The 26,363-nt window shown below is 41.6% G+C and overlaps 2 protein-coding genes across 2 annotated transcripts; one reads left to right on the top strand and one right to left on the bottom strand.

Annotated features, from left to right (window-relative positions):
- Window positions 1-3,476: 3,476 nt before the first annotated feature.
- adprh (ADP-ribosylarginine hydrolase) lies at window positions 3,477-10,588 on the top strand. The gene is made up of 8 exons (XM_058620571.1): window positions 3,477-3,750; window positions 4,857-4,971; window positions 5,515-5,623; window positions 5,894-5,992; window positions 6,080-6,185; window positions 7,369-7,635; window positions 8,011-8,225; window positions 10,032-10,588. The coding sequence occupies exons 1-8, from the start codon at window positions 3,743-3,745 to the stop codon at window positions 10,178-10,180; spliced, it is 1,068 nt and encodes a 355-aa protein (XP_058476554.1). The 5' UTR covers window positions 3,477-3,742; the 3' UTR covers window positions 10,181-10,588.
- Window positions 10,572-26,260, bottom strand: atxn2l (ataxin 2-like). Its single transcript, XM_058620542.1, has 23 exons — window positions 25,556-26,260; window positions 24,588-24,627; window positions 22,564-22,620; window positions 22,219-22,290; window positions 21,878-22,037; window positions 20,650-20,771; window positions 20,147-20,238; window positions 19,484-19,732; window positions 17,734-18,185; window positions 17,543-17,629; window positions 17,346-17,459; window positions 17,177-17,257; window positions 16,953-17,014; window positions 15,783-16,129; window positions 15,483-15,552; window positions 14,977-15,111; window positions 14,786-14,849; window positions 14,002-14,183; window positions 13,139-13,280; window positions 12,921-13,027; window positions 12,620-12,799; window positions 12,148-12,304; window positions 10,572-11,259 (listed from the first exon to the last, which is right to left on the bottom strand). The coding sequence occupies exons 1-23, from the start codon at window positions 25,678-25,680 to the stop codon at window positions 11,210-11,212; spliced, it is 3,147 nt and encodes a 1,048-aa protein (XP_058476525.1). The 5' UTR covers window positions 25,681-26,260; the 3' UTR covers window positions 10,572-11,209.
- Window positions 26,261-26,363: the final 103 nt, after the last annotated feature.

Raw genomic sequence — 26,363 nt, 5'->3', positions numbered from 1 at the left:
CCTGTTGATATACCCAGCAAAGTAATGTCACCATATACTCAGGAAACAGGCACTAAGATACAGGGAAACTACAAAACTAAACACAAGGCAATGAAATCTTCAGTCTGTTAAACACAGATGTCTTACCTGCTGAGACAAAACACACAACACAAGAGTGTCACAGATTAGAGCATAAACCTGACTATATGGGTGACGCTTCAACTGCTACCGTTGCATTGGCATATACAGACCTGTTTTCACATGGCAGACCTTTTATATTCACAAAGTAATGTAAACAACACAGTAGAAAATATAAAAAAAACCACTGGGGAACAATGAATATTTTGAAAAAGACTTGTAGATACTTTATAATATTTAATCATTTAAATTCCCTTAGAAATTACACAGAAAATTGAGAAGAAAATTGTTGAATAAGTGAAATACACTACCGGTCAAAAGTTTTAGAACACTCAAATTTTTCCAGTTTTTTATTGAAATTCAAGCCATTCAAGTCCAATGAATAGCTTGAAAGGTAAGTAGGCACCCCTTGTGAACTGCTAGGTTAAAAAAAAAAGGTAAGGTTACCCAAAACTGAAAAATAATATACATTTCAGAATGGACTTTTTCAGGGAACAAGAAATGGACAAATGGACAAGAAATTAACAACTTAGAGCTGTTCTGCAGCAATGGAGGTTGATCAAGCCTTTAAAGTTGGTGCTACCAATTCCTACAGGTGTTCCAACTTTACTTTATTACTTACAACCCCCTCTGTCTGCATAAAAGTAGTGTTGGAACACACTGTGGTACCATAACCTTGTGAGCATCATTTGAACAGTATTGTACTGCAGAAAGTAGTGTGTTCCCATAAAAATGGCAAGAAAAAGGCAATTAACAATGGAAGAGAGACAGACCATCATAACCCTTAAAAATGTAGGGTTTTCCTACAGAGAAATCGCGAAGTCAAGGTGTCAGTGAGTACAGTTTCCTTCACCATCAAAACGCACTCAGAAACTGTGAGAACCTCTGACAGGAAGAGGTCTGGCAGACCCAACGCCACAACAGAATCAAAAGACAAGTTTCTGAGAGTCAACAGCTTGCGTGATAGGCGGCTAACAGGACAACAGCTTCAAGCACAGCTTAATATTGGTCGTAGTAACCAAGTCTCAGTTTCAACTGTGAAGAGAAGACTTAGAGTTGCAGGTTTGAACGGTCGAGTTGCAGCAAGAAAGCTATTGCTAAGACGTCAGAGTACGAAGAAGAGGCTTGCCTGGGCCATGAAACACCGCCAATGGACTACTGAAGACTGGAAGAAGGTGTTATGGACTGATGAATCAAAGTTTGAGATCTTTGGCTCATCACGCAGGAGTTTCGTACGCCTTCGAGGAGGCAAAGGATGGTTCCTCAGTGTGTGACGTCAACTGTCAAACATGGAGGAGGAAGCGTGATGGTCTGGGGCTGTTTTTCTGGATCCAGGGTCGGTGACTTGTACAGAGTGAGAGGCACCCTGAACCAAAACGGCTACCACAGCATTCTGCAGCGCCATGCAGTACCATCTGTCAGGGGTTCATCCTACAGCAAGATAATGACCCAAAACATACGTCCAAGCTATGCCAGAACTACCTCAGGAAAAAAAGAACAAGATGGTAAGCTTGAAAACATGGAGTGGCCAGCACAGTCTCCAGACTTAAACCCCATCGAGCTGGTTTGGGATGAACTGGACAGACGAGTGAAAGCAAAGCAACCTACAGGTCCCACACATTTATGGGAAGAACTTTCAGCAGAATATTTGATTTCCATTGTCGAGAGAATGCCACGAGTGTGTTCAGCTGTTATATCTGCCAAAGGTGGCTACTTTGATGAGTCAAAATATAGAATACATTTTGGTTTATAAATTGATTCCATGATTTATTTTTTGACCTCAATTGTTTATTTGTTCTATGCTTTCATTTCAGAGTACAATGAGACATTAAAATGCATCATTTTCAATAAAAAACTGGAAAAATTGGGGTGTTCTAAAACTTTTGACCGGTAGTGTATATTAAAACATTTATTCACGAGTCTGTGACTAAATGAAAGTTATGTTCAATTAAGTTAAGTTCAAACCAAATAGTGTTGAATATTTAGGTCATTTTTATTAATAAATACTCCAGACAATGACAATTTAGTGCTTTAACAAACAGGAAGTGGACATTACAGTTATTGTATATTTCTGCAGCAGGTAGTTAAGTTTAAACCAAATAATGTTGAATATTTAGGTCATTTTTAGTAATAAAGACACCAGACAATGACAATTTAGTGCATTAACAAACAGGAAGTGGACATTACAGTTATATTTCTGCAGCAGGTAGTTAAGTTTAAACCAAATAATGTTGAATATTTAGGTAATTTTTAGTAATAAAAACACCAGACAACGACAATTTAGTGCATTAACAAACAGGAAGTGGACATTACAGTTATTGTATATTTCTGCAGCAGGTAGTTAAGTTTAAACCAAATAATGTTGAATATTTAGGTCATTTTTAGTAATTAAGACACCAGACAACGACAATTTAGTGCATTAACAAACAGGAAGTGGACATTACAGTTATTGTATATTTCTGCAGCAGGTAGTTAAGTTTAAACCAAATAATGTTGAATATTTAGGTCATTTTTAGTAATAAAAACACCAGACAACGACAATTTAGTGCATTAACAAACAGGAAGTGGACATTACAGTTATATTTCTGCAGCAGGTAGTTAAGTTTCAACCAAATAATGTTGAATATTTAGGTCATTTTTAGTAATAAAAACACCAGACAACGACAATTTAGTGCATTAACAAACAGGAAGTGGACATTACAGTTATATTTCTGCAGCAGGTAGTTAAGTTTCAACCAAATAATGTTGAATATTTAGGTCATTTTTAGTAATTAAGACACCAGACGACGACAATTTAGTGCATTAACAAACAGGAAGTGGACATTACAGTTATATTTCTGCAGCAGGTAGTTAAGTTTAAACCAAATAATGTTGAATATTTAGGTCATTTTTAGTAATAAAGACACCAGACAACGACAATTTAGTGCATTAACAAACAGGAAGTGGACATTACAGTTATTGTATATTTCTGCAGCAGGTAGTTAAGTTTAAACCAAATAATGTTGAATATTTAGGTCATTTTTAGTAATAAAAACACCAGACAACGACAATTTAGTGCATTAACAAACAGGAAGTGGACATTACAGTTATATTTCTGCAGCAGGTAGTTAAGTTTAAACCAAATAATGTTGAATATTTAGGTCATTTTTAGTAATTAAGACACCAGACAATGACAATTTAGTGCATTAACAAACAGGAAGTGGACATTACAGTTATATTTCTGCAGCAGGTAGTTAAGTTTAAACCAAATAATGTTGAATATTTAGGTCATTTTTAGTAATAAATGCACCAGACAACGACAATTTAGTGCAACAGGAAATGAACATTGCAAAGATATTTCTGCAACAGTAATCAATGACTGCTTATTAATGCGGTCAACCTAGCTTGCAGTGTGGTCGTTGCGGAGCTTGTGAGTGATTCTCTTGTGTCCCAAACTGCTCTCCTCTGCTTCCTCGGGCTTTTTATAGCTCTCATGTCGTCAGTGAGTTCACTGTGAGCCAGTCGAGCGGTGAATGACCGCGCTGGTGAGTAACCGCGGCCGTGTGTAGGCCTCTGTCGGAGCCCCGGTGTCAGGTGTTCTGTGTGGCCGCCTCCTGAAGCCTGAACTGCCGAACGACGCGCTGCGATGGAGCGGTGAGTGTGCTAACGTTTCCTGCGGCAACTGCTGCGTTTTCACTGCAGTTATTGTCAAATTTAATCAGACTGAGTGCGTTTAGCTTAAAAATCCGCAAAGTAATCCATAAAATGATTATAGTACAGTATGTCTGAAGAATATTAGACTACACTGACATGTGTTTGTTATGTGTAGAATGTGTTTGTAACCTTTCTGGCTGCAATAACCTTAATGCAGGATCTTATAAAGGTTTAATTTGTATTTTCAATTATTTTCACATGGTTAATGTGTGGACAAAGTGAATTCATTCACACCAATCCCATAATATTCTCCGGTAACTATGGTGATGTGAAAATCAGTTAAATATGAAATTCAAAGCATTGTTTTTTCAAATGCAACCCATAGAAATGTAGTATGTAACGTTTAAATGTAAACAAACGTCGCTTATATTCAAATGCATTGTCAAAGTTCAGTTTTTCACTATAGCAGTGTTTAGATCTCATGTTACCTGACGGTATTCCTGCGCTGCACACAGGAAGTGATTTCATTAAAGTCAAGTGAGACAATTGCAAACAGTTTGACTGAAAACACAAAGAAGTGCCCACAAAAGTTGCAGAAGTGAACTCTGCTGTTGAAACAACCCGGTTGTTCAGCAGTTTCTTGACACTTCTTGTCCCCGCTCTGCTGCTGTATACGCACAAACACTCCCTCTGTCAGGTCTGATAGTTTTGCTTGACAGAGCCTGTTTTCATATGAAGGACACACAGGCTTCAAACCAGTGGCACCGGTGTGTGCAGTGCCGACTTCAGAAATGCAAGTGATGTCGATATAACTCCTTATTTCAATAACAATACAAAAATAATAATCAAACACGTCGGTTGTTGTGTAATCGTAACCATTCCAACGCACTATATTACACAAGAAAACAGGTACTGCTTTAGTTTCTGTTCATGAAGGAGAAACTTGGTCAAAATAATCAACAACAAACAAACATTATGTACTGCAACTTAAATGTTTTGTAAAATAAATGAAATTTCTTTAATAAATGTAGAGATTTAGCAGTAATATTCTTCTTGGATGGTTTCTCTGCAGTCATACAGTTTGCTTTGTTTATTTGTCCCCACAGGTGTGCTTCACTGCAGCATTATAAAGCAGCCATGTTGCTGAGCGGTGTTGGGGATGCTCTTGGTTACAGGAACCAGCTGTGGGAGTACAATGAGTCTGGACCACTTATTCACCAGGTCAGTGCAGCAGCAGCAGCAGCAGCAGCAGCAGCAGTTTCTCTGAACTTGATATATATATAATTGAGGATGTAAAGTCTAGTGTGTAATAGAGCATGGATACTAGACTTGAGTCTGTTGGGACCCGATGGTTCCTGTCAGGTCGGGCTGAGTGTGGGCAAAAATCCAGAAATGATTGTCAGGCACTGTTTGGGTTTGGTCACATGGTCATTTTAAGTTATTTAAGTGAAACATTTACGAGGCTGTAACTAGGGTCTTTTAATAAAGTAAGAATTAAGTAGTTCCGTTAGAGCTTATACCAAAATGACTCAGTTTGAATGATTTCTTTGTTAAGTGGAGCTAAGAAATCTTTAACCACATTTAAGAAGCTGAAACAATCAGACATTTTGTTTTAATTAAGAGAAAAAGCTTCAAGCCGATCAGTCAATTATCAAAATAGTTGCCAGTTGATTGATTGAATATGCTGGTGTTTCCTCTCCTGCTTGTGTTTTCTTTCTTTCTGCAGATCATTTTTAACAAACGTCTAAACGTCTGTCCCTGCAGGAGCTGCAGGAGCTCGGTGGCTTGAAGAACATCAAGGTGGAGCTTCCCGACTGGCCGGTGAGTGACGACACCGTTCTGCACCTGGCAACAGCTGAAGGACTGGCAACTGGTGAGATTGTGTCCCCTCTCTCGGCACTTCCTGCCTCTGCTTTCATCGTTGTGTATTCAGTAAGGCAGCTGTGAGCTGTGATTGGATTCATGTGCTCTGATGAAGCAGCCAAACCTTCCTCCTTAAGAGCCCAAACTAAAGGTTAATTTTCAATCTCGTCTTGATTGGCTGTTCTGTTGCAGCGCTGCATAAGTAGGAATCCAACTTGACCTTTGCTGAAAAGGAGCAGCCTTGTTAACAGATTAAATAAGGTAAACTGTGCGCTCACAGGGAAGACGGGGGAGGAGCTGCTCCATGATGTGGCTGCTCGATATGTGGAGGGGATGAAAGACATGGACGGGAGGAAACCAGGGCCTTCCAGCATTCTGGGTGAGAGGAGCAAGAGAACGCACCGTTCTCTCAATCCCTCCATTGTTGAGCAGTGATGGTGTGACTTCCCTACTTCTACTTCTTCAGGAGTGTCTCAGCTGAGGCCGGGAGAGGAAGGTGGATTCAGAGTTCCCTATAACCCACAGGGGACGGGGTGTGGAGCAGCCATGAGGTCCATGTGCATCGGCCTGAGGTACAAGAACTGCCCTGAGAGGGTGAACATCATGAATATGAACTTTCATTGTTTAGCCTTGTAGCCTGAGCTCTCCATGAGTTCAGTGACTAACGCTCCTGCTCTCCTGAGCTGGTGCAGGGAATCTTGATGAGTCATACTGATGCTGTTCATGGTCAAAGAAGCACAAGTCGATGGGACAGTGGGAGTTTTTCTTGGAATCTTAGAACTCTGAAAGCTCCATGACCTCGGAGATTCCCGAGTTCTGACTATAAATGGAACACACCGTGAAGCCGGAGTGTTCGGCTTAGTCATACTCTGTTTCCTGTTCATACTAAACGAGGGTCCACGTCAGTCGTGTTTCCTGTCAGTGCTGAGATGTATATGTGCGAGTACCAGTGTACATTCTCACACAATCTCAAGCAAGTTTCCATGGTAACCGTCTTCTTTGTTGTCTCTGTTCATTTGTAAGAAACCTTCTTAGATCAAGGAGCAGTGGGCTGTCAATCACTGTCCCCTCATGCTGTTCGAGCGAAACTCAAGCTTTCAAAACGCACTTGTGTACTTATGATGGATATTATCTGCAAACATGAACACTCATGAATTGATTCTCCAAATGAAAAGTCAACGCACTTAAAGTTGAATGTTCCTCTGATTGGTCACTGAACACTCGGACGCTCCAACACTCCCATCAGTCATGATAATTCCAAACTGCCGTCCGAGCATTACATCATGTTTTTAAAGAGAAACTTGCAGATACTGTGCATCACACACGTGCACATGTGCATGTGCACAGTTTTTAGACTAAATAAATGCCACTGCAGAGATGCTGGTGAAAGTCTGACCCTGGCTTAATAATCTTGATAAATCTGAAATAATTCAATTCAGTTGTATTTGTATAACATACATTACATATAGAACTGTTCCATTTTTATCTGAAAACATGTTTCTGCTCCATTTGGGTGTAAAATACCGCGCGGAGCTCGTTACCAGCTGTTACAGTGTAGTGTCTCTGATCTGCCTTGTGATTGGTCAAGTCCAGATGAGGAAAACAACAATCCTATATATGTATATATATATATATATATATATATATATATATATATATATATTTATTTATATATATGTATATATATATATATATATATATATATATATGTATATGTATATGTATAGAAAGCTTTTAATCATTTGTCCCCACCAGGTATCCAAAGCCTGACCAGCTGTTGTCTCTGGTAGCGGTTGCCGTGGAGACAGGAAGGATGACCCATCCTCACCCCACTGGATTCCTGGGAGCCGTAGCGTCGGCCCTGTTCACCGCCTACGCCGTGCAGCGCAGGCCGATCACCACCTGGGGTCTGGGTCTGCTCAACGAGGCCTGTCCCATCGCCAGGGTCTTTGTCCAGGGCCGAGGTTTCGCTGTGGAGGAGACGCAGAGAGACTGGGCGTACTTCTGCGACAAGTGGCAGTGGTACAGTCTGTTTCTGTCTCAGTTTATGAGTCATGTTATGTTACAAGTGTCAACAATTTCAATGATCGAGGTTTTGGTTTTAGTGATGATATTTTACATTTCATTGAAATCCTTAAAAGTGAAAACTAGCACTGTCAGTTAAACGCGCTATTAACGGCGTAATTTTTTTTTTAATCGCAAGATTAACGTTCTTTTAACGTTTTTTTCACATGCTGTTGCAACAACTAGTGACAACAACACAGCCTCTCTCATTATTGTCACAACAAGATGACGCAAAATAAAACGTTAGCGTTGATGTTCGTGGCACAACGTCGCGTCTGTGTCGTCAAACTGAAGACACGTGTGTGTCTCGTCACTTCTGTTCTCCACACACAGGTACCTGGATGTGAGGGGCCTCTCCCATGGGCTGGGCCCCGTGACCTGGCCCTCGTCCTATGGCCCAGCTGAGAGAGATGAAGCCTACAAGAGCTTCAGCCTGTCGGGCTGGGCGGGACGCAGCGGCCATGACGCGCCCATGATTGCCCTGGACGCTCTGTTGGGGGCGGGATCAGACTGGGAGGAGCTGATGAGCAGAGCGGGCTTTCATGGAGGTCAGAGGTTCTGTGGCGTCATCATCTGTTGTCAGGGAAAAGTTTCCTCTTTTGTTAATGAATCATTTGTTTTTGGTCCATAAAATGGTGAAGATTTAGTTTAGAATCATGAATTTAGTAATCAATTAATAATCAATTCATTGTTTCAGCTCTAATTTAAAGGGTTAGTTGAGGTTTACAGAGGTGTGTGTGCGTGTGCGTGTGTGTGTGGAGGAACAAGTGATTGTAGCCATTTAACAAAGGACAGACTTCATATGTGTGACTGTATCTGGCTGTTGGACAGGAAACTGAAGTTAGAGTCACTTTGGAAACGGTGTATTCTCCACAGCAGACCTGGCCCACGTCAGGTTAATTAGAAATGAGAAAATAAAGGTTAATAACGGGGTCGTAGAGAACGACACGCTCCAACATGAACAACAATGAACGACTCATTCATCTTCCACACACACACACACACACACACACATACACAGCAGCCTGTAGCAAGTGTTTTAAGTTCAGTAGTCGTCTTTATCTCCCTCCCTGTTTGTTATCTTATGATCCGTCGCTCTGACATAAACTCGTACTACACGACACCAGTTATACGGCATTTTTGTGTACTGTGTGTTTATAAAGAAAACAATCAGTGCTGATTAGGTGTCACTTAAAGAAACCTGAACTAGCCCTTAAAAAAAAGAACAGAACCTTTTGATTTTGTTAAAAAAAAGAAAAAATTGAATGTATTGTGAAAATAATTGGCGATGAATTTAGTATTCAGTGACTCCTCGTCATGGTTCTCAGCAGGTTTGAACCAGCGCTCTCTGCTCACACTAAACCCTTCAGCAGCATTAAGAGTCAGGACACTTTTCCTCAGAGAAGCTCCAGATGGAGCGACGCTCTCAGCTCTAACTGATGCTCATCTGTCACTGTCTGCAGGACAGACACGGGAACGACAGCTGTCTGTGTGTGACAGGCTAATGACAGTGAATTAAGAGAGAAGTTTAGGTTATTGAAACCTGTTACATACGGCGTTACATTTGTGAAGGAACAATGTGAGATTCTCTACTTTCTGTCATTTTTCAGCTTCTTACATGTGAATATTTTCTAGTTTCTGAAGCTGAAAAATCAGGTCAAACTGAGTGAGAGGGTTATTACTGCACGTTAAAATGAATAATTGCAAACATATATTGAGCACAGAATATATGTTTTTGTTTGCTCAAATGAAATTATGTTTTGCTGGCGTATAATTTCTCTTCAAAATATAATTTCTGTGCTCAAAATCTCACCTACACTAATGTGGCACAAATATAACGCCATAGTTAAATTACAACTCTGAGCCTGAACTAAGACGTGGGGAAGAAAAAAACAAAAAAAACTCCCAGCAAACACCAAAGAAGAATGAATTGGTGTAAACTGATTAATGTGGGGGTCCAACAGTTATGGTAAATAGTTTGTTATATGACGCTTCTCTAGTCTTAAAGCTGCTTCACACTGTAGTTCACCCATTCACTCACACGTTCACTCATCTTTCACACACTGTCGGCACAGACATCAGGAGCAACATGGGGTTCAGAGTCTTGCTCGCATTGGCACTCTACAGGGCCGGACCAAGCCTTTATGGGGCCCTTTGTATACAACACAGATTTAGTTTAAATCAAAGAGAAACAAATACTGGAATAATCACACAACCTCACTGTAGAACAGCGGTTTGATTCACTGATAATATTAAGTAATATATTATAATAATAATAATAATATAAAAGCGTCATCATTTATGACAGGTTTTGTTGTCATGCTGTTCATCTCCTTCTTCTTCTTCTCTTTCAGGAGACAGTGACAGCACAGCGGTGATAGCCTGCTGCTGCTGGGGTCTCCTCTACGGTACACAGGGGGTTCCCCAAAGTAACTATGCCAACCTGGAGTACAGGGAGCGACTGGAGCACAGTGCCGAGCAGCTCTACGCCCTGTCACACTGAGGTCACCCCGAGGTCACCCTGAGGTCACCCTGAGCGCTGGGACATCACGTGTCCTGACCTGTTGCTGTGAGAGAGACACTGACACAGAGATGCTGTTTGTGTCGTCACTGAACCTCAAAGTGTCGTGTTCCACTAACGTTAAGTCCTAACATGTGTCAGTATATGTCGAGGGCTCCCCCTGGTGACTGTTTTAAATTAACACAACAGCTTTACCACTGAGTAGAACGAATCCAACTTAATGAGAATATAATCAGACAAAGTGTCTCCCGGGAGTTCATTCATTTGTTCTGTCAGCGTGAAATAACAACGAATGTTTAATGAAGTTCAATTTAAATGTATTATTGTCCGACTGTAACATGATGCAATGAATTAAACCAACAGAGCTTTGTAGTTGAGTTGAAAACTTTATTTTTTTGGTCATTGTTGTTTTAATATTTTTTTTGTCCAACTTGTCCATTTTTCTTTATTAATTATTATATTTTCCTACAGGAGAGAAGAAGGGCAAAGGGGAGGTTATAACTACTGGATCAAGTTTAAAAAAGAAAAGAAAAACGTGATTTGCTTTAAAAATCCCATCTCCTCTTCAAATCCCTCCTTTCTGGCTGTTTTCCGGTGAGAATCTTGCAACAGTCTGTGTTTTGTTCTATGGTACTACGGTAAAAACACACATTTCTCCAAGTGTCTGCTGTTGTTTATCTCGTCTGTGATGCGTTTGCCCGGCGAGGCGTTCTTTGTCTGAAGAGGGAAGAAGGTGAAAAGGAGAGCAGGATGGTAGCAGGGGGTCAGATGATGATGCTGCCGCCGTCGTCGTCATCTTTAGCATTAAACGCATCCTCCTCGCTCGGGGCTGATGAACAACAACACTACAGCAGAATAATAAGGTGCTGTGAGACTCGAGCTGTCTTCTCTGTACGGTCCCTGTCAGCCTGCTTCAGTCTGGGCCTTGAATCCAGCAAGAGGTGGGGTAATTGGGGTTCATTCCAGGGAGCAATGTAGGGAGGGTTGGGGTGGTGGAGACTGTGGAGGGCTTCAGTTTCCAGGTGGATGGAAGGAAGCAGGGTGTGTTTGTACCTGCATTGCTGTGGTAGACAACGAAAAGTGGAGTTAAAAAAGAGACTTTGGAAAGACTTTATTTCTCTTACTTTTATTTTAATGAGTAAGTGAATATTGGTTGGTCTTGGTAAATAATATTCTCAAGCTTCAAATCCAAACTGATCCTCCATGACATCTTTTCAGCTATTATGGTAGAAAGGTTGCTATTCAAATACATTCATATATGTCACATGCTCCACTAGGACTGTAAAAATATAATTAAAAATCAGCAGCAGCAGTTTAGCTGAGTCGTGTTGTGGGTTTTATTTCTCAGCGATAAACGCATCAGCACAAATGTGCTGTAGTTTAAAAGGTAAAATGACTTGACTGACATCGGTGGATCCTGAAGGCTGTGATATTGGACACGAAACAGTGATATGATGTAGGGCTGAAACTAACCATTATTTTCATAATCCGTTCATCTGCTCATGGTTTTCTCGATTAATTGCATCATCGCTTGGTCAATAAAATGTTGAAAAATATTGATCAGTGTTTGTCAAACTTGGAAAACATGATGTTCTCAAATGTCTTGTTTTTGTCCACAAACCATAATGATTGACTTTTAATGATTTCTTTGTTTTATGAAGCAAAGAAACCAGAAAAAAACCTGTTTACTAGTAAAAAAAAAAAACTCAAATAAATGAATCAATTATTATATATTCATTTAGTAATCGATTAATCAAGTAATTGTTTCTGCCCTAATAAAATTGTAGTTTTAAGGCGATTAAAAAGCAGGACCCCTATATCTGGTTATGGCTATAAGTGATGACTGCATGGTTCCAGAGACCACATTGGACTGATATGGTTCTAAGTAGGAATTGCAGGTTTTGTTGTGAACAGTCATGGTGGCTGTTGGTTGCCTTGGATCTACTTACCTTGTGGATGCCCTATGTAGAAGTGCTGGTGTGCTCCTTGCTGAGGTCCATGCTGAGGGTGCTGGGGCACTGAGCCAGGACCCTGCTGTGGTGGAGGCTGCAACATCACTAACTGGGGCTGACCGTGGCTCCCCGAGTGGTGAGGACCTGACATGGCCTAGAGAGGGAGGAAAGGAAATCACAGTATTGTACGTTTTCAAATTAAGAAACGTGTGAAATAATTTGGGAGGGGGTTCTTACTCTGGTGCTACACAGTTACTTTCAAAAATGAGAAGTGAACTGTACTAAAACATTTTTGTCTGCCCTAAAATCACTTCAATAAAATCCTGGCTAGAACCCTGTCGCTATTTCATTTTTGAAGGAAAATGTGAACTTCAAAGTGAAAACAATCCAATATTAACAGAGAGACGGACGCCGACATGTGCAATCTCACGTGAAGGAATGGCAACCGTACGGTTCTGTGGATCCATACCTGTGCGATCTGTCCCAGGGGGTATGACGGAGGGATGCCCTGGTGGCTGTGGATGCTGTAGCCCTGAATGGGGTAAGATCCCTGTGGAGACGTATGGCCAGGGGGCATGTTGGGCGGGGTGGGTGCTGACAGAGGACCCGAGTGGTACAGGGACTGTGGCTGTTGAGCTGACTGAGCGTTCTGAAAATAAACACATATCAAGGCATAAGTGAATGTCAGCAGGCAACCAAGAAGAGAAAAGGATAAAACAACAGATCAGGAATAGACTCTTCCTCAACAGGTGTGTGTTGTTGCAGCTCACCTGTCCAGGGCTTGGTGCAGTGTGTTGTGGAGGCTGGTTGCCTGTTGGAGTACTGGAGGGCTGAGGCTGATGTACTGCACCAGAGTGGTGGGAGAACGACTGTGGAGCTGGAGAGAAATGACAAAAACATCTGCTTTTGGAGGCTTTAACCAACAGTGGGACTTGAGAATAATGCCACGGAGCATTTTCTGCTTCGCTTTAATGATTTCTCCACTGACCGTAGATGCCCTGCTGAGGTCCCTGAGACCCATCTCCTTGGGTAGCATACTGGGGGCCTCCTGGCGGCCCCAGGGCTTGGGGATGTGGACCCCCACCTTGACTGATCATTCTGGCTCCACCCTGCAGCATGGAGTACATCGGCTGGAGAGAAGGGAGAGAAGAGAGGAACTCAATTTAAAAATAAATACATTTTGAATGAAACCTAGTCTGGATATTTATTACAAATGTTCATAAAAACATTTCTTCCTGGTAAAAATGACCTTCATGACATCACTTTTTCTTCTCATTACACATATCTTAATATATGATTGTAGAATTGTGAATTATGGATATCTGTAACTGAATTATGACTCGCCATTGTTGTAGCTTGAGATATCTTTAATTCCCATTCAATTATTAGAAAATAATATTATAAAAATGATGACCAGTATTAAATTGGAGAACTGCCAAACTGCTATCATGTCCTGGGAAGAATTAAGAAAATATTAAAACTAAACCAGCATGCCTTAAATATAGAGCTTGGCCAGAGGAAAATTGAAAACCTGCATTTACTTCCTGGTTGGTTCTTATCCACCACATCTCCACTCTCAGGTGAGAATGAGAAAACACCTTAAACACTTTTTAGTTTCACCTCATCATTGGTCTCGTAACACAACCGTTGTTGTTTTGAGTTTAAAGTGTTTTTGGAACTAAACAAACAACCACAGAGGAGAAAATCAGCCTATGGTTTAAACCAAGTGTGGACACAGATTAGTTCTGATAATGGGTTAAAACTTTCTTCTTAACATAGATATATTTTATATGAAAACGTCAAATGTCAGCTCTATTTTATTGCTAGTGTAAACACGTGTGGACATCATACCTGTCCAGGGTAAGGTGTCATGGCCTGGAGGACCTGCTGCTGGCCGTACTGCTGCGGGTTGTACTGAAGGTAGGACTGTGGGTACGGAGAAGCCACCAGTGGAGCTCCAGCCGCTGAGGCTGCAGTCTGCAGCAGCGGGGGCGCTGAGGTACCATGGTCAGAGCGGGGAGCCACGACTGATCCTGGTCAAGCAGAACATGACAACAACAATGTCAAGTCCAAACACTGAAAATTAAAAACATTTGTACACACAGGGCAACAGCTTATTTTCTTTTTTTAATATTATATATGGAATCACATGGGTTTTATGGGAGTTGCTTCTTAACTAAATGGTCTAAACAGGATGTTGCTATGTGTCAAATTTTTAAGACCACTGAGGCATACTGCAAATTTGGCTTTATAATAAATTAAAAAAATAATGTTTTAATTGATTGCACTTTGGTGTCACAGGTTATACAAATGTTGCCATCAACAAAATAAAATCACTTGCTGCTATTGGTGGATTACAAAATGAATCATCATTTTGGTCATTTAATTGATTTGATCATTTAATTGTTTATTTTGCTACTTTTTAAGGACATAAAATTCTGATTGATTTTTGGGAAACAACAATCAACAGTTTCATATTTTTCCCAATACTTAATAATAGATTTATAGATAAAACAATCAGCAGGTTTATCAGTGATGACAATTCTTATTAATCAGTCCAGCAGTGACATTGCTTCTAATAATTAAGAAGCTAATTGTCACATGGTAACTTAAGAGCATAGAGCACAGCATTCACCTTTGGTCCTGGGGTATTTTCCCTGGTTGACTGTAGACATTGTGTACTGGTACATTGGTGGAGGCTGAAAAACAGAAAAGGCAAAGTGGTCGACATGAGTAAAGCTGATCTATTTGAAGGTGAGGGGAATACAAGATTAAACATTAACTGATGAGCAAGAACTTCATGAATGGATTCATCCGTTCACATACCTGCACAGGGTGGATCTGTGAGACGTAGGAGAGGTAGGGAGTGGTGTAGAGAGGCCCCTGTCCACCAGGATGCTGAAGGACCACTGGGCTTGGAGGAGTTGGCCGAGGTGGAGTGGGTGCAGTGTTGGGCTTCGTCTGCAACGGCACACAAGCGCAGTGGAACACATTTGAAACACCACAGGGGTTTCCTAACACACATTTTTCATACACTTCACACGAGAAAAATCAATGAATGCTATTCATTATAATATTTCACACTATACATCAATCTTGCTTGTAATGATTATTTTCCCATAAAAATATTCCTCTTTGCTAGAAAATGCATGAAACCAAAAATACCAATATAGTGGTAAATAAACAGTGAGACAGCTTGAAAAAAACATTTGTTTCTCTGTGACCTGGACATACTTCTAATGTAGGCGTGTCCACTTTTCATCCCGTTCACTCACAAACTACAAGGGTAGAGTTTTGTTGCATAAGGATTCATTAGAAATGCAGTGTCTTACCATAGGCATCTGAGGTTTGTTAGGGTTGAACTCTTTAGCGTTGGGGTTTAAGGTGGATTTCTTGACTTGGCTAGAAGTGGGAAAAAAAGGAAAGAATCCATTTACTAATCAAAAAGACAAGGATAGGATGATATTGATTTTAGAAAACTATGCATTGATCTGTGATGCTAAAAACACCCCAAACCATGTTTTACTTCACAATCACGGTAATATAATGAATCAAAATTCTTTTGTTATGGATAATCCTTAAAGACAAAAAAAATGAACAAAAGGAGATCTCTAATCTTTCTTGACACTCACTCTGCCACGCCCTCTGTCTCAGACCTGCCCTCCTCACTTCCTGGAGTCCTGGCTGGCTGTGGGACAGCCGGGGACTGCCTGTCTGAAACGGCTGCTATGGCGACAGCTGTTGGGGGACCAGGTGTAGCTGTGGTATCCTTGGTGAGGTCCTCAGCGGGAGCAGGTGACTGCTGAGGTTGAGGCTGAGAGGGGTTGGAAGCTAGAGGCTGTGGTTTAGAGTCTGAAGCAGGGTGAGCGTCTGAGGGTGAAGGTTTGGCTGAGCCGGGCTGGGACACCTCACTGACAGCAGGAGGGGTGGCTGCAGCTGGAGAGCTGGGAGAGCTAGAGCTGCCTCCGCTTGGCTGGAGCTGGAGGAAAAAGACCAGTTTAAGTGCAGACACATCACTGAGGCAGCTGCCTTTCTCATCACTGAGGTTAAAACTAGGAAAATCAAAGTTTATGAACAGCTTCTGCACCAAAGTCCATAAGAAAAATCTGTTTTTTTAGGGACATGGGAGCTGCTGGTCTTACAGCCGTCTTGTTTGGCAAGTATGTGTGACTTCAATAAACGATTTCAAACACTGATGTCACTAAAAAAACAAATTTGACTCAGCGGTGTTGTTGTTGACCCTAGCAGTGGATCAACAAATCCTGTGTGCCAGGATGTAAAATCACTGACTTTCTCAATGGACTTTGATGCAGGAAACTATGCCGTTTATAAAGCCACACACTTCCGTTTCAAATGAAAAGAGGCAGACTAAAGCCGAGATTAAGTGGTGAACATATTCTTAAAATATCATTAATTTAAGCCTGCGTATATTTTATTACGCGAGCCTTTGGATAATGACTAAAATGTGTCAGCGAGAGTGAGCCTCTGTGTCTCAGGCTGGTTGTCAGCACAGGAGACTGCCACTGCAGTCAGTACCAGGTTTCAGTCACTCATACAACCACACTACTGTGTTTCTTCTACCCTTACCATGGCAAATATTTTTTTCTTTTTCATTTCTCATCCCAAAGCTTTAGTGCAGTGCAAGTGCAGTTCTTATTGTTCAGTTTTTACTGTTAATTGACACAATTAAAACACAAGGCGTGAGTGATTTGTCAGATAATGGCAATAACTAATGATCGGCCTCTTGATTCCTCACATATTTCCTCATTTCACACTTGAGTGAAAGCAAACTGAACTCTTACCCTAAATTCCTTGCCAAATTTCCTCAGCGCCTCGATCTGTGACCTGTGCAGCACTGAGGGTGCTGGTGCAGAGAAAGAGGAAACAAAGGTTAATGAGAAATGTGAAATTCTTAAGAAACTCATTCCAGTCCGTCCTGGCAAAAACACACATAACACACAGACGGGTATGAGTGGATTTGTTTCCGGTATTTATCTGGCACCAACTGAAACTAGTTGACACAAACCTTTACTACTCTTGCTTTCCTCTGTGCTGCTGGGACTCTCAGCTGAACGTTCTTTTGCAGCTGCACCAAGAATCTCATTCACTGCAATGATGAGAAAAATTGTAAGATTATTAGGGCTGCTTCATTACACTCCACCTTCAATGCTTCTCCTTCACTGTGAAGATCGTACCATCTACAGGGAAGAGAGGAGCGGGGCCAGGCGTCTTCTGGGCAGGTAGGCTGACAGAGGAAGTGTCTAAATAAGGCGTGTCCTGGGAAGAGCCTGATTTAGGAGAGCGAGTTGCTGAAATGACATGAGAGAAAAACCATCAGTAATTTTGCTGGTGACAAGAGCAGTTGACAAGATGAGGTGAGTGTAGCGTATACCTGTGGACTGAGTGTGTGAGTTTGGAGTACGGGCCGACCTGCTCGACTGTGGCGGTCTTTGGGCTTTAGGTGAAGTTCTAGCAGAGACTACAAAACACACACGCACAAAAAACTCCTTATAGTTTTTTTTCCACAAATCTACCTTGAAGCAAAAACAAAAAAAACATGCCAACCCAAGTTCACACACTTACCACCATTAACAGGCCTGCCTGCATCAGTAAGTGAGTGTGGGAGTGAATGAGAATGAGAGACTGTGTGTCCTTGTGGGGCCGGGGGGCTGCCAGGGGAAAGGGCAGCAGAAGCAGAGGTTGTCGTAGGAGCGGGTCCACCGGGTGAGGCAGGCGTGTACGGGCTTGCGGGACCAGAGCCGGGGCCCGGGCTGGGGCTTCCCTGGGGATGGTGGGGGGCGTAGGCCCCACTTCGCCCTGACAGAGGGCTGCTTCTCTCCGATGGGGAGATGCCGGTTTGTGGCCCTGCAGCAGAGGGCAGCGGGGGTCTGGGGGAAGAGGAGGATGGAGGGGTAGAGCGGTAACCTCCACTCAGACGGTTATGGGGTGGAGGCCCACCAGCACCTCTCTCAGCTCGCTCACGCTCCCGGTTCATCTCTCTCTGACGCTGAGGTAATGGAATGTACTTGCCCTCCCTGGAAGAGAGAGAACAATTTTTTACGTTCAGAAACAACAGACAATTGATTAAAGAAATGTTCTATCAAAACAGACTGGTTTGTGATGATGTTCTTGATCAGGGAACAGCAACTGATCAGATCAAACATCTTCTTCAACAGATAAGACTATCTACTTATACTAAGAGTTTGATAGGATTTAAAGGTGGAACACAAAATGACTTGACTCCCATCACTTCCTGTCAAGAGAGTGTTTCACCTGGAATTTATTTTCCACATCGTTACAGTTACTGTCAGTGTCCATGAGGATGTGATGCCAGAAAATGGTCTTAGAAGCATAAACGTTTGTCGACTGCACTTAATTTAAGCATTTCATTAAATAAACAAGAAACAACTAACCAGCATTTACAGGTACAGAATTGGCTTAATAATTTCTTTCAGCGTTTCAATTTTCGTTTCGGCCAACAATTTGCATCTTAGTGCATCCCTAGTGCAGAGAGTAGGCTATTAAGTTGGATAACGGAGCAGTGTACGCTATGTTGCTGATCTCATTGCGCCAGTCAAATTATAACATACCAAACCGAGTCTAATGCTCTGAGCTCTTTCCTACTACTTTTCCGCTATTTCTCCCTCTGCCGTTCGTGCTATTCTTCTCTCTCATCCCTCTGCTGTTCGTGCTATTTCTCTTGAATATTATATAAAAACAATAAATGCTCAGAATTCCAGTGTTTCATTAGTAAGAAGCTGTAGGCGTTAGTAACAATCAAACACAGCCTTTACACTATTTACACGATCAGGATTTCCGATCACTGATTAGTGAGTTTAAATAAACTGATCACCGATCATGATCCGATCACGTGAGGGAGGAATATGCCTATTTAAATAACTTGGTTATTTACTGTATATACTTATGTACTGTTTACTGGGTATCAACAAAAGTATCAACAAATATATATGCATGAAGATTAATGAATGAACGATTGAATGAATGACTTTATGTCATTGTTTTTTTCCAAGATGAAATTTGAAATATTCCTGATATGTCTTTGAATGTTTTTATGGATGTTGCCAATCTGTTATGTTTGTATACAGCAATATACATTACATTCAGTGGTCTCAAAATGCACTAAAGAGATACACACACCCAGCCCCGAGGGTCAGAGACCCTCCCCCACCACAGTCTCCTAAAATCCTGTGTGAAACACTGTGTGGTGAGTGCTATAAGATGTATGGAGTCATTGTGGAGGGTGAAAAAAAATACAACCTGCATTAAGGTTAGCGGGGGCCAGGATTTAAAATAATGCTCAGTGTCCCCTCACCTGTTGCTGGCTCCGGGGCTGTCTCGTCCCCTTTCACGGTCTCTGTCTCGTGGACTCTCGCGACCCCTCTCCCGATCACTGCCGTCACGCAACACAGCACTGAATTTGTCTTCCTCGCTTCTGCCCTCATCATTTTCCAGGTTGGCACGATGACGATACTGGGGGCTGGACTCGATCTCACTGGCCAGGCGAGCTGCGCGTGCCTCCCTCTGCCGATACACATCGGAGTTGCCTCTTTCTAGTGGCACACTGGGCAATGAGAGAGAAAAGTGGGACAGAGAAATAAAAAAAGTCAATGTTAACACCAAATACTGAACGAATGGGATGATGTTAACCAAAAAATGTTTTGTGTCCCTTCTCTCTGGTTTATACTGTACTCACCACTGAAATGAATTAAAGGGATTGATGACAAATACATATATGACATTGATACAAACAACTTAATATCGGGCATGGGACTCCCCTGATTTAAACTGGCATTCCTTCAACTGGAAACTTCCAACTAAAACTGCTACACACCAATTGATTCTCGTCCATAAATGCTGACAACTCACATTTCACTGAAACCTAGTGCCCACCTCTATAATTATTGTAAATCTACATAGTTTTGGTTGGTCTCCATATCTCATACATCAAACTCAATGAATTGATGGAAATACTTACGTATACATAGAGAGGCTGGAATCATACGTTGATGTTACTCCATATTTTACTTCATTGAAACGGAACATTTCATTGGCATCCCAGCCGTTGGACTGAGGAGGGAAATGGGGAGACAAGCAAGGTGGTAAAATAATCAGTGTTTGAAAGTAAATAATGTTAAATCTAATCCAATCCATCCATCTCTACCACTTTATCCTCTCCATGAGGGTCGCTGTGCCAATGTCAGCTAACATTGTAACGGGGGGTTGTTCTATACCGTTCAATTTCTGGTTCTACACTGTATATGAGAAAATAAGGAACAAATCTGTGGACTCAACACAAGAGACATCACTGACGGCTAATGCAAAAAGTGCTCAACCTCGCCTGATTAATAGTAAGTGTGAAAATAGGGGGATAATTATGTCACATAATATTTGTCTACAACTCAACTTTTGGAGAAAGTGACAGCCCTAAAACACAATCATTAAGGTAATTGTTGATTAGCTGGTGTTTCTCAGACTCACCGCATCATTTTCCAGATCATAACTCTCTCCGTTGCTGTCACCCCCCTCCCATCTTTGCAACACCTTCTCCTTGTGCTCTCCATTGACACGGGTGGAGGTGATGGCTGTGTCTGTGAAGGTGTCTAAAAATGAAAGACAGAAGATTAAAAGCTATTAAAACAAGTCTCCTTTTGTAAGATGTATCCACAGCCTGCATTCAAGTCAAGTCAAAACATTTAACCTAATTTAACAACAACAACAATGCAGTGGTTTTATTATTGTCTCCTAAAGAGGTCATTTCAGGTCCTTCCACACTAGAATGGCCCAAATAATCAAATCCTTCCTAGAACCCTCCAAATTATCATTGAAGAACAACAAGTTAAACTGCTTTCTCTTTACTATAAGGGACAACATCCTCAATTCTCAAACTGTTGTACTCGTACCACCAGTAGCACACAAGTGCCCACTAGTGAGTGTGAGTGCCCACTTTCCCGAGAGGATGACAGAGCTTGAGTTCTCTCACAGCTCAGGGTGGAAGTGGTGTCCTCAGGAGGCATTAGCCACCACGCCACAGCTGATTCTTGCACTTCCCATATGTAGTCACCACCACAATTTTAACACTGATGGTCGTTCTCTAGAGCCCTGCTAACATCAGTCACAATGGTGACAAACAGATCAACGATTTCCACTGGACGACATGTATCTGAAACAAAGGCATTGCAGGCCTGTGTTTACTAGGGATGGGCATTTGTAGCAAAAAAGGTATTTGAATATTTGATGGTATCATTTGATGAATATTTGAATATTCAAAGGCTTGTGAGAGCTAGTGAAGGTAAAGCAGGAATCACAGTACTTTGAGCTAACAAGATGCATTCAAACACCCTGGTAAATTTCATCACTTCTGTGGGATCTACAGCATGTTGAGCAAGAAACCTGGACTACATTGCCTGCACTGGCACTATGAAGCTTCTGGTTTTGGGTCCATGCCACAAAAACAACTACATTCTACTTTATAGCATACATCCACCAACTACATTCTTGCTGCTGCTGCCACCTTGTGATGACAGATGCACCACAACTAAGGCAGTTACTGAAGTAGAAAGATATGTTTTTGTAAATGCAATCCCTGATAAAACATCGGTTTGCATCACAATCACTGATAATCAAATGCTCATGCCCACCACTACTGTTTACAGCTTTTCTTGCACCTTTACCTCCACCCCCCCGTGTGAGTGTGTGTGTATTGTACCTCTGGTGGCATAGTTGAGGTCAACATCTTTGCAGATCATTGTCACCAGATCTGAAGGGCTAAAGATCATAGTGTCAGTGATGTCTTCCCTCCGTGGCGGAACCGACGTTGATCCGTCGTCCTCACTGCGTTTGTGTACAGCATCCACAGCCAACTCGCACTAACAATCAAACATGAAAAGGGCAGATGAAATTTGAGGACTGTGTGAACCATGGGAACAGGAATCGTCATATAAAAGAAAGTGTGATATTGATAGGTGTTTACCATTACACAGGCAGGATTGTTTGTGGTGCTTTTAATGAACGGGCAAAATAAACTTTTTCTCAATGTGTGTTTCTTACCCGAGAACTTAGAGTCTTGAATATGCCTTCAAATACACTGCCATTCTTGACTCTTATGTCACAGGTGGAACCCTGAAAGAGATTAAGATTTTATTAAAACCTTAAACAGAAAACAAGCTCATGTCTAAATGAGAAAAACATGCTCAGTTGCCTCTTCGGAAACAGAAAAAAGCAATACAGTGCATTTTTTTTCAAGCCCAATAGCCAAACTTTAACCAGCAGCATCTGTCTGCAACTTGCTGTACCCCAGTATAACCTCGGACAGACACATCACGGTAGGTTACGTTTAATCTCCAACTACGGTAAGAGAGTGACGTAATTAAAATAAATTAGGACGTAACTCACCACGACAGCTGTGAGGAAATGAAGCATTCTGGCATTGTTGTATACACCCTCAAAAACCTGCAGACAGAACAAGCATAGTCAAGACAAAGTTTCCAAAAGAACTAGAACATGAACATTCCACCGGAAAATGCAGTTGGGAATATTGAGAACTCTTTCCACGTGTGTCTTTCTATTTGTGACTTTCTCTCTGACTCTTGATCTAAATGTGAGTGTGTGTATGTGTAGCAACCTTGTTCACAGTTCTATGCTGAATAGACAAGGGTTCCATTCAACTCACGAAGGTACCTTAGATCAGCCCTGTTTAATTTTACTGATGCCTTTGATCTGCCATCACTATTTAAGTAAAAAAAAAAAAAACCTGGAAACAAATGACAAGTCGCTTTCAAGAGGAGGTGAAGAACTGATTAAAAACCTTAAAATGTGGAGGGCAGAATTACACCTCTCAGTGAACAGCCTGCTGGATAATTGGAACTGGAAGAAAAGTTGCAAGAATGTCCTAAACGAGCGCAACCTTTTTTGATAAGCTAAATAAGCTGAGAAATGTAAATGTTTACAACCAAAAAAAAGGCAGATACGATAATAAAGAAAACAGGTGGGAAATGCTGACGCAGCATTCCAAACTAGTGACTAGCATGTAAAGTGCCACACAGTTAGTTATATTTAAGCAAACACAGTGAGTCAAGTTGCTTTTCATTGTCACCCCATTTGAAAAGGTCAGACCAGCCCACCCACAGATTTGAAACAGGCTTCTACTCAGTGACTTCAAGACCAAATAGTCTTGCTCACGTCTGCAGGAATGACTGTTGAGCATCTCTGGCTGACAGCCTTCAGGAAATAGTCAAACAGAGAAGAGCCTGTGCATATAGTCAATTGTCTCGCACCACCTTGCAATCGCTCACTGTGCCTCTTCATTTTTTAATAGTGCCTGGCAGACTGCACACCAAGTGGTGTAATGCTACCTTACACAATTCAAATTTCTTTTGCACGGTTCTCATTCATTCTTGTACTCAATTATTTTACCCTCATCCTTGTTCCATAATCCTTCTGGGTTGTTCCTCTCTCTCAAAACTCAAAACCTTAAAGTTAACAATGTTGCTGATCTTGTGTGATCTGTCTGTGTCCTCTGGTTCTTCAACACAGTTCACAATCTCCCCATTGCAGTCTCCATCTCCTTCTGGATACTTAATCCTTCTCCTTCCTTTGATGATTTCTCATGCAAGGATTGAGATGAGTTAGCTAGGACAGGTTAGCTTGTCTCATAATATTAATGTGTTTTTTTATTTCTTCTTAGCACTTTTCTTGCCCAATTTTAATCACAAAACTTGTTCCTCACAAATCTTACATCAAAGCGTGTGACTCAACTAGGAATTGTGAGCTATGGCTTTTCTAAGTGTTTCATAATTGTGGAAAGAAAAACTGAATATTTCCCATAGGAAATGAACGGAGAGCACAGATCAAAGGCAGATGGAATTCTGTTGCCCCAGCAAACCATAAACAGATCCAATGATATGCATGTTCAGAAATTTCTCCTGAGAAATGTTCTAGTTGCCCTTGTTCTTCATGTTGCATATACACACGAAAGTTTATTTAAAAAAAGGCACATTTGACTTCACGTTGTTTGACGCTGAAATAAACATCGCTGTTACAAAGCGTTAACCAATACATAAACTTAGCCGATGCCTTTCAAAGAAAAGGGCGCTCTAAGGTTGAGTTGAATTGCAAAAACTTCCTCTTTTACAAAAGAGAGCCAGTTTTACCACTCTCCAAAATGGAAGATTAGCCCATTTACAGTTTATCTACAAATTATTTTCTATTTCTGTAAAAATTAGTCTCCAAAAGTGTAATCACAATTTTCAACTTATCAATTCAACATATTACTTTACCTTAACTCTAAAACATGATGACAGAGGAGGTCATTAAGATCCAGATTTGACTAAGATATTTTATAGGATTGTTCTTTCATTTTTACAACACATAACATGTTGTTTGTTTACTTCCCAAAGTTTGTGGATCAGAATACTCACAGGTGATGACTGGAATGATGGCTTTGCAGAGGGTCGATTCCTGTGGTAGTGGAGAAAGCATATTTTAAAAAAAACATGTTTGCCGGCTTAAATACGAAAGGAGTTTAACTTGTTTTTAAAAAGGTTGTCATAGCGGTGTCACATTCCTCATACAAAATATGGCTACCTGGGAAGAAAGTGGCACGCTTAGTTAGAGGCCTGACAAAAAGCCCAAACTCAGTATTTGTTCAACATTTAGCACATGAATACGTCCTTTAATGTCTCTTAAGATACATTCAACCTGCCTTATGCCAGAGTTAGGCCTCCACCTTTCATAGTATAAAAAATTAGAAAGACAATTTATAAATAACAACAGCATCTATGATAAAAAAAATAAAACAATGTGTGTAGTAATAAACACACAATCGCATATTCAATAACTAATTCAAGATTGACATGAAATGCTCTCCATAAAGACTGCACACATGGTATTGTATCACTGCTAGCCCCACACACGGTGACAAAACAAAGAGACAAAGCTGACAAGAATTCAGAAAACACACACTCATCTCATACAATTTGACCACGTATGACCTTGTGCTAACCATTACATCTTTTCAATATTAGCTATAACCTTTATATAGCACGCCGTTTTCCTGGCAAGAGATGCGTGTTGTTGTGTTTTTAACGTTTTGCAATCGCCAGCGTCCCCTCTCTGACACTGACAGGCCAGATAAACTTTGTGTCGCTTTAACGCTGATTTGCTAACCATAGCTTTCCCCACGCTTGGACCCGCCTTGTTTCTTCGCTTTTGTTGAAAGTGAGCATTCCGATTGCTCAGCTGAATCTGTCAATCTAACATGAGCATGTGTCATTGGCTAGAGAAGCGTGGGGCACGCCCACTACGTACACAGCGCTTTAACCGGTAGGCCTCGGAAACACAGTACAATCCCCGGTCTCTCCTACCAAGGCTCTCCCAGCTCACTTACCTCCCGGCCGGTGTCCTGTTGCTGTTGTTGGTGCCGCTGACTGGGGAAGACATACTGGCGGGGCCCGTGGTTCCGTTAGATGCTTTTCTCCCGCCTGTGCCGGGCTGCTGCTGTTGTTTTAGCATTGCGAAGCACAAGGCTTAAAGAGTATCGCGTGTAAGCGAACTTATAAACAGTGATACTCACGATGTTAAGTTTGTTTAGCAGTGAGCTATGTTTAACAGTATCACCTGTCCTGAGGAGCGCAGAGCCGGGTAACCTCAATTAGCCCGGCTACTGTAGCTAATCTCACCAACTGAGTACGAGTCGCTTGTGGCCTACAATGTAAAGCCAAAATACCTCAGTTTAAATTAAACGTAACATATAACTTAACAGACTCGCTCCACACTATCTACTTTGTAACCATAAAGGTTATGTCGAAGCAAGCGACAGATAAAAAAAAAACACGCGTTTTCGTGCAATTCTTTAGCACTTAGCTGGCTACGTTAGCGTTAGCGTTAGCTTTGATCCTCTAGCTCACTTCAGACGCTTTCCCTCCGGGATTTACTTTCTTCTCGCTGTCGCGTCGCCTCGAGTTCGGCACCGCTGACCCTTCCGTTAAAAATCAAGTCCTAAACGTCAGTGTCAGTTGCCTTAGAAAGTTAGGTTTTGCAGTTTTCTTACTGAAAACCGGCAGCGGTCGGTCAACACCACCTCTCGGTAGTTTCACTTGACTCAATCCGCGCGCGGCGGAGTGGAAACCGGCTGGAGGGGGGGGAGGGGGCGTGGACGTGCTCGTGAGCCTCTGACCCACTAGTGAACGCGCGTA

This window comes from Solea solea, chromosome 21, assembly GCF_958295425.1.
Source record: "Solea solea chromosome 21, fSolSol10.1, whole genome shotgun sequence".
Lineage (NCBI taxonomy): Eukaryota > Metazoa > Chordata > Actinopteri > Pleuronectiformes > Soleidae > Solea > Solea solea.
The sequence above is the reverse complement of the archived record's forward strand: the minus strand, read 5'-3'. Positions and strand labels throughout refer to the sequence as shown.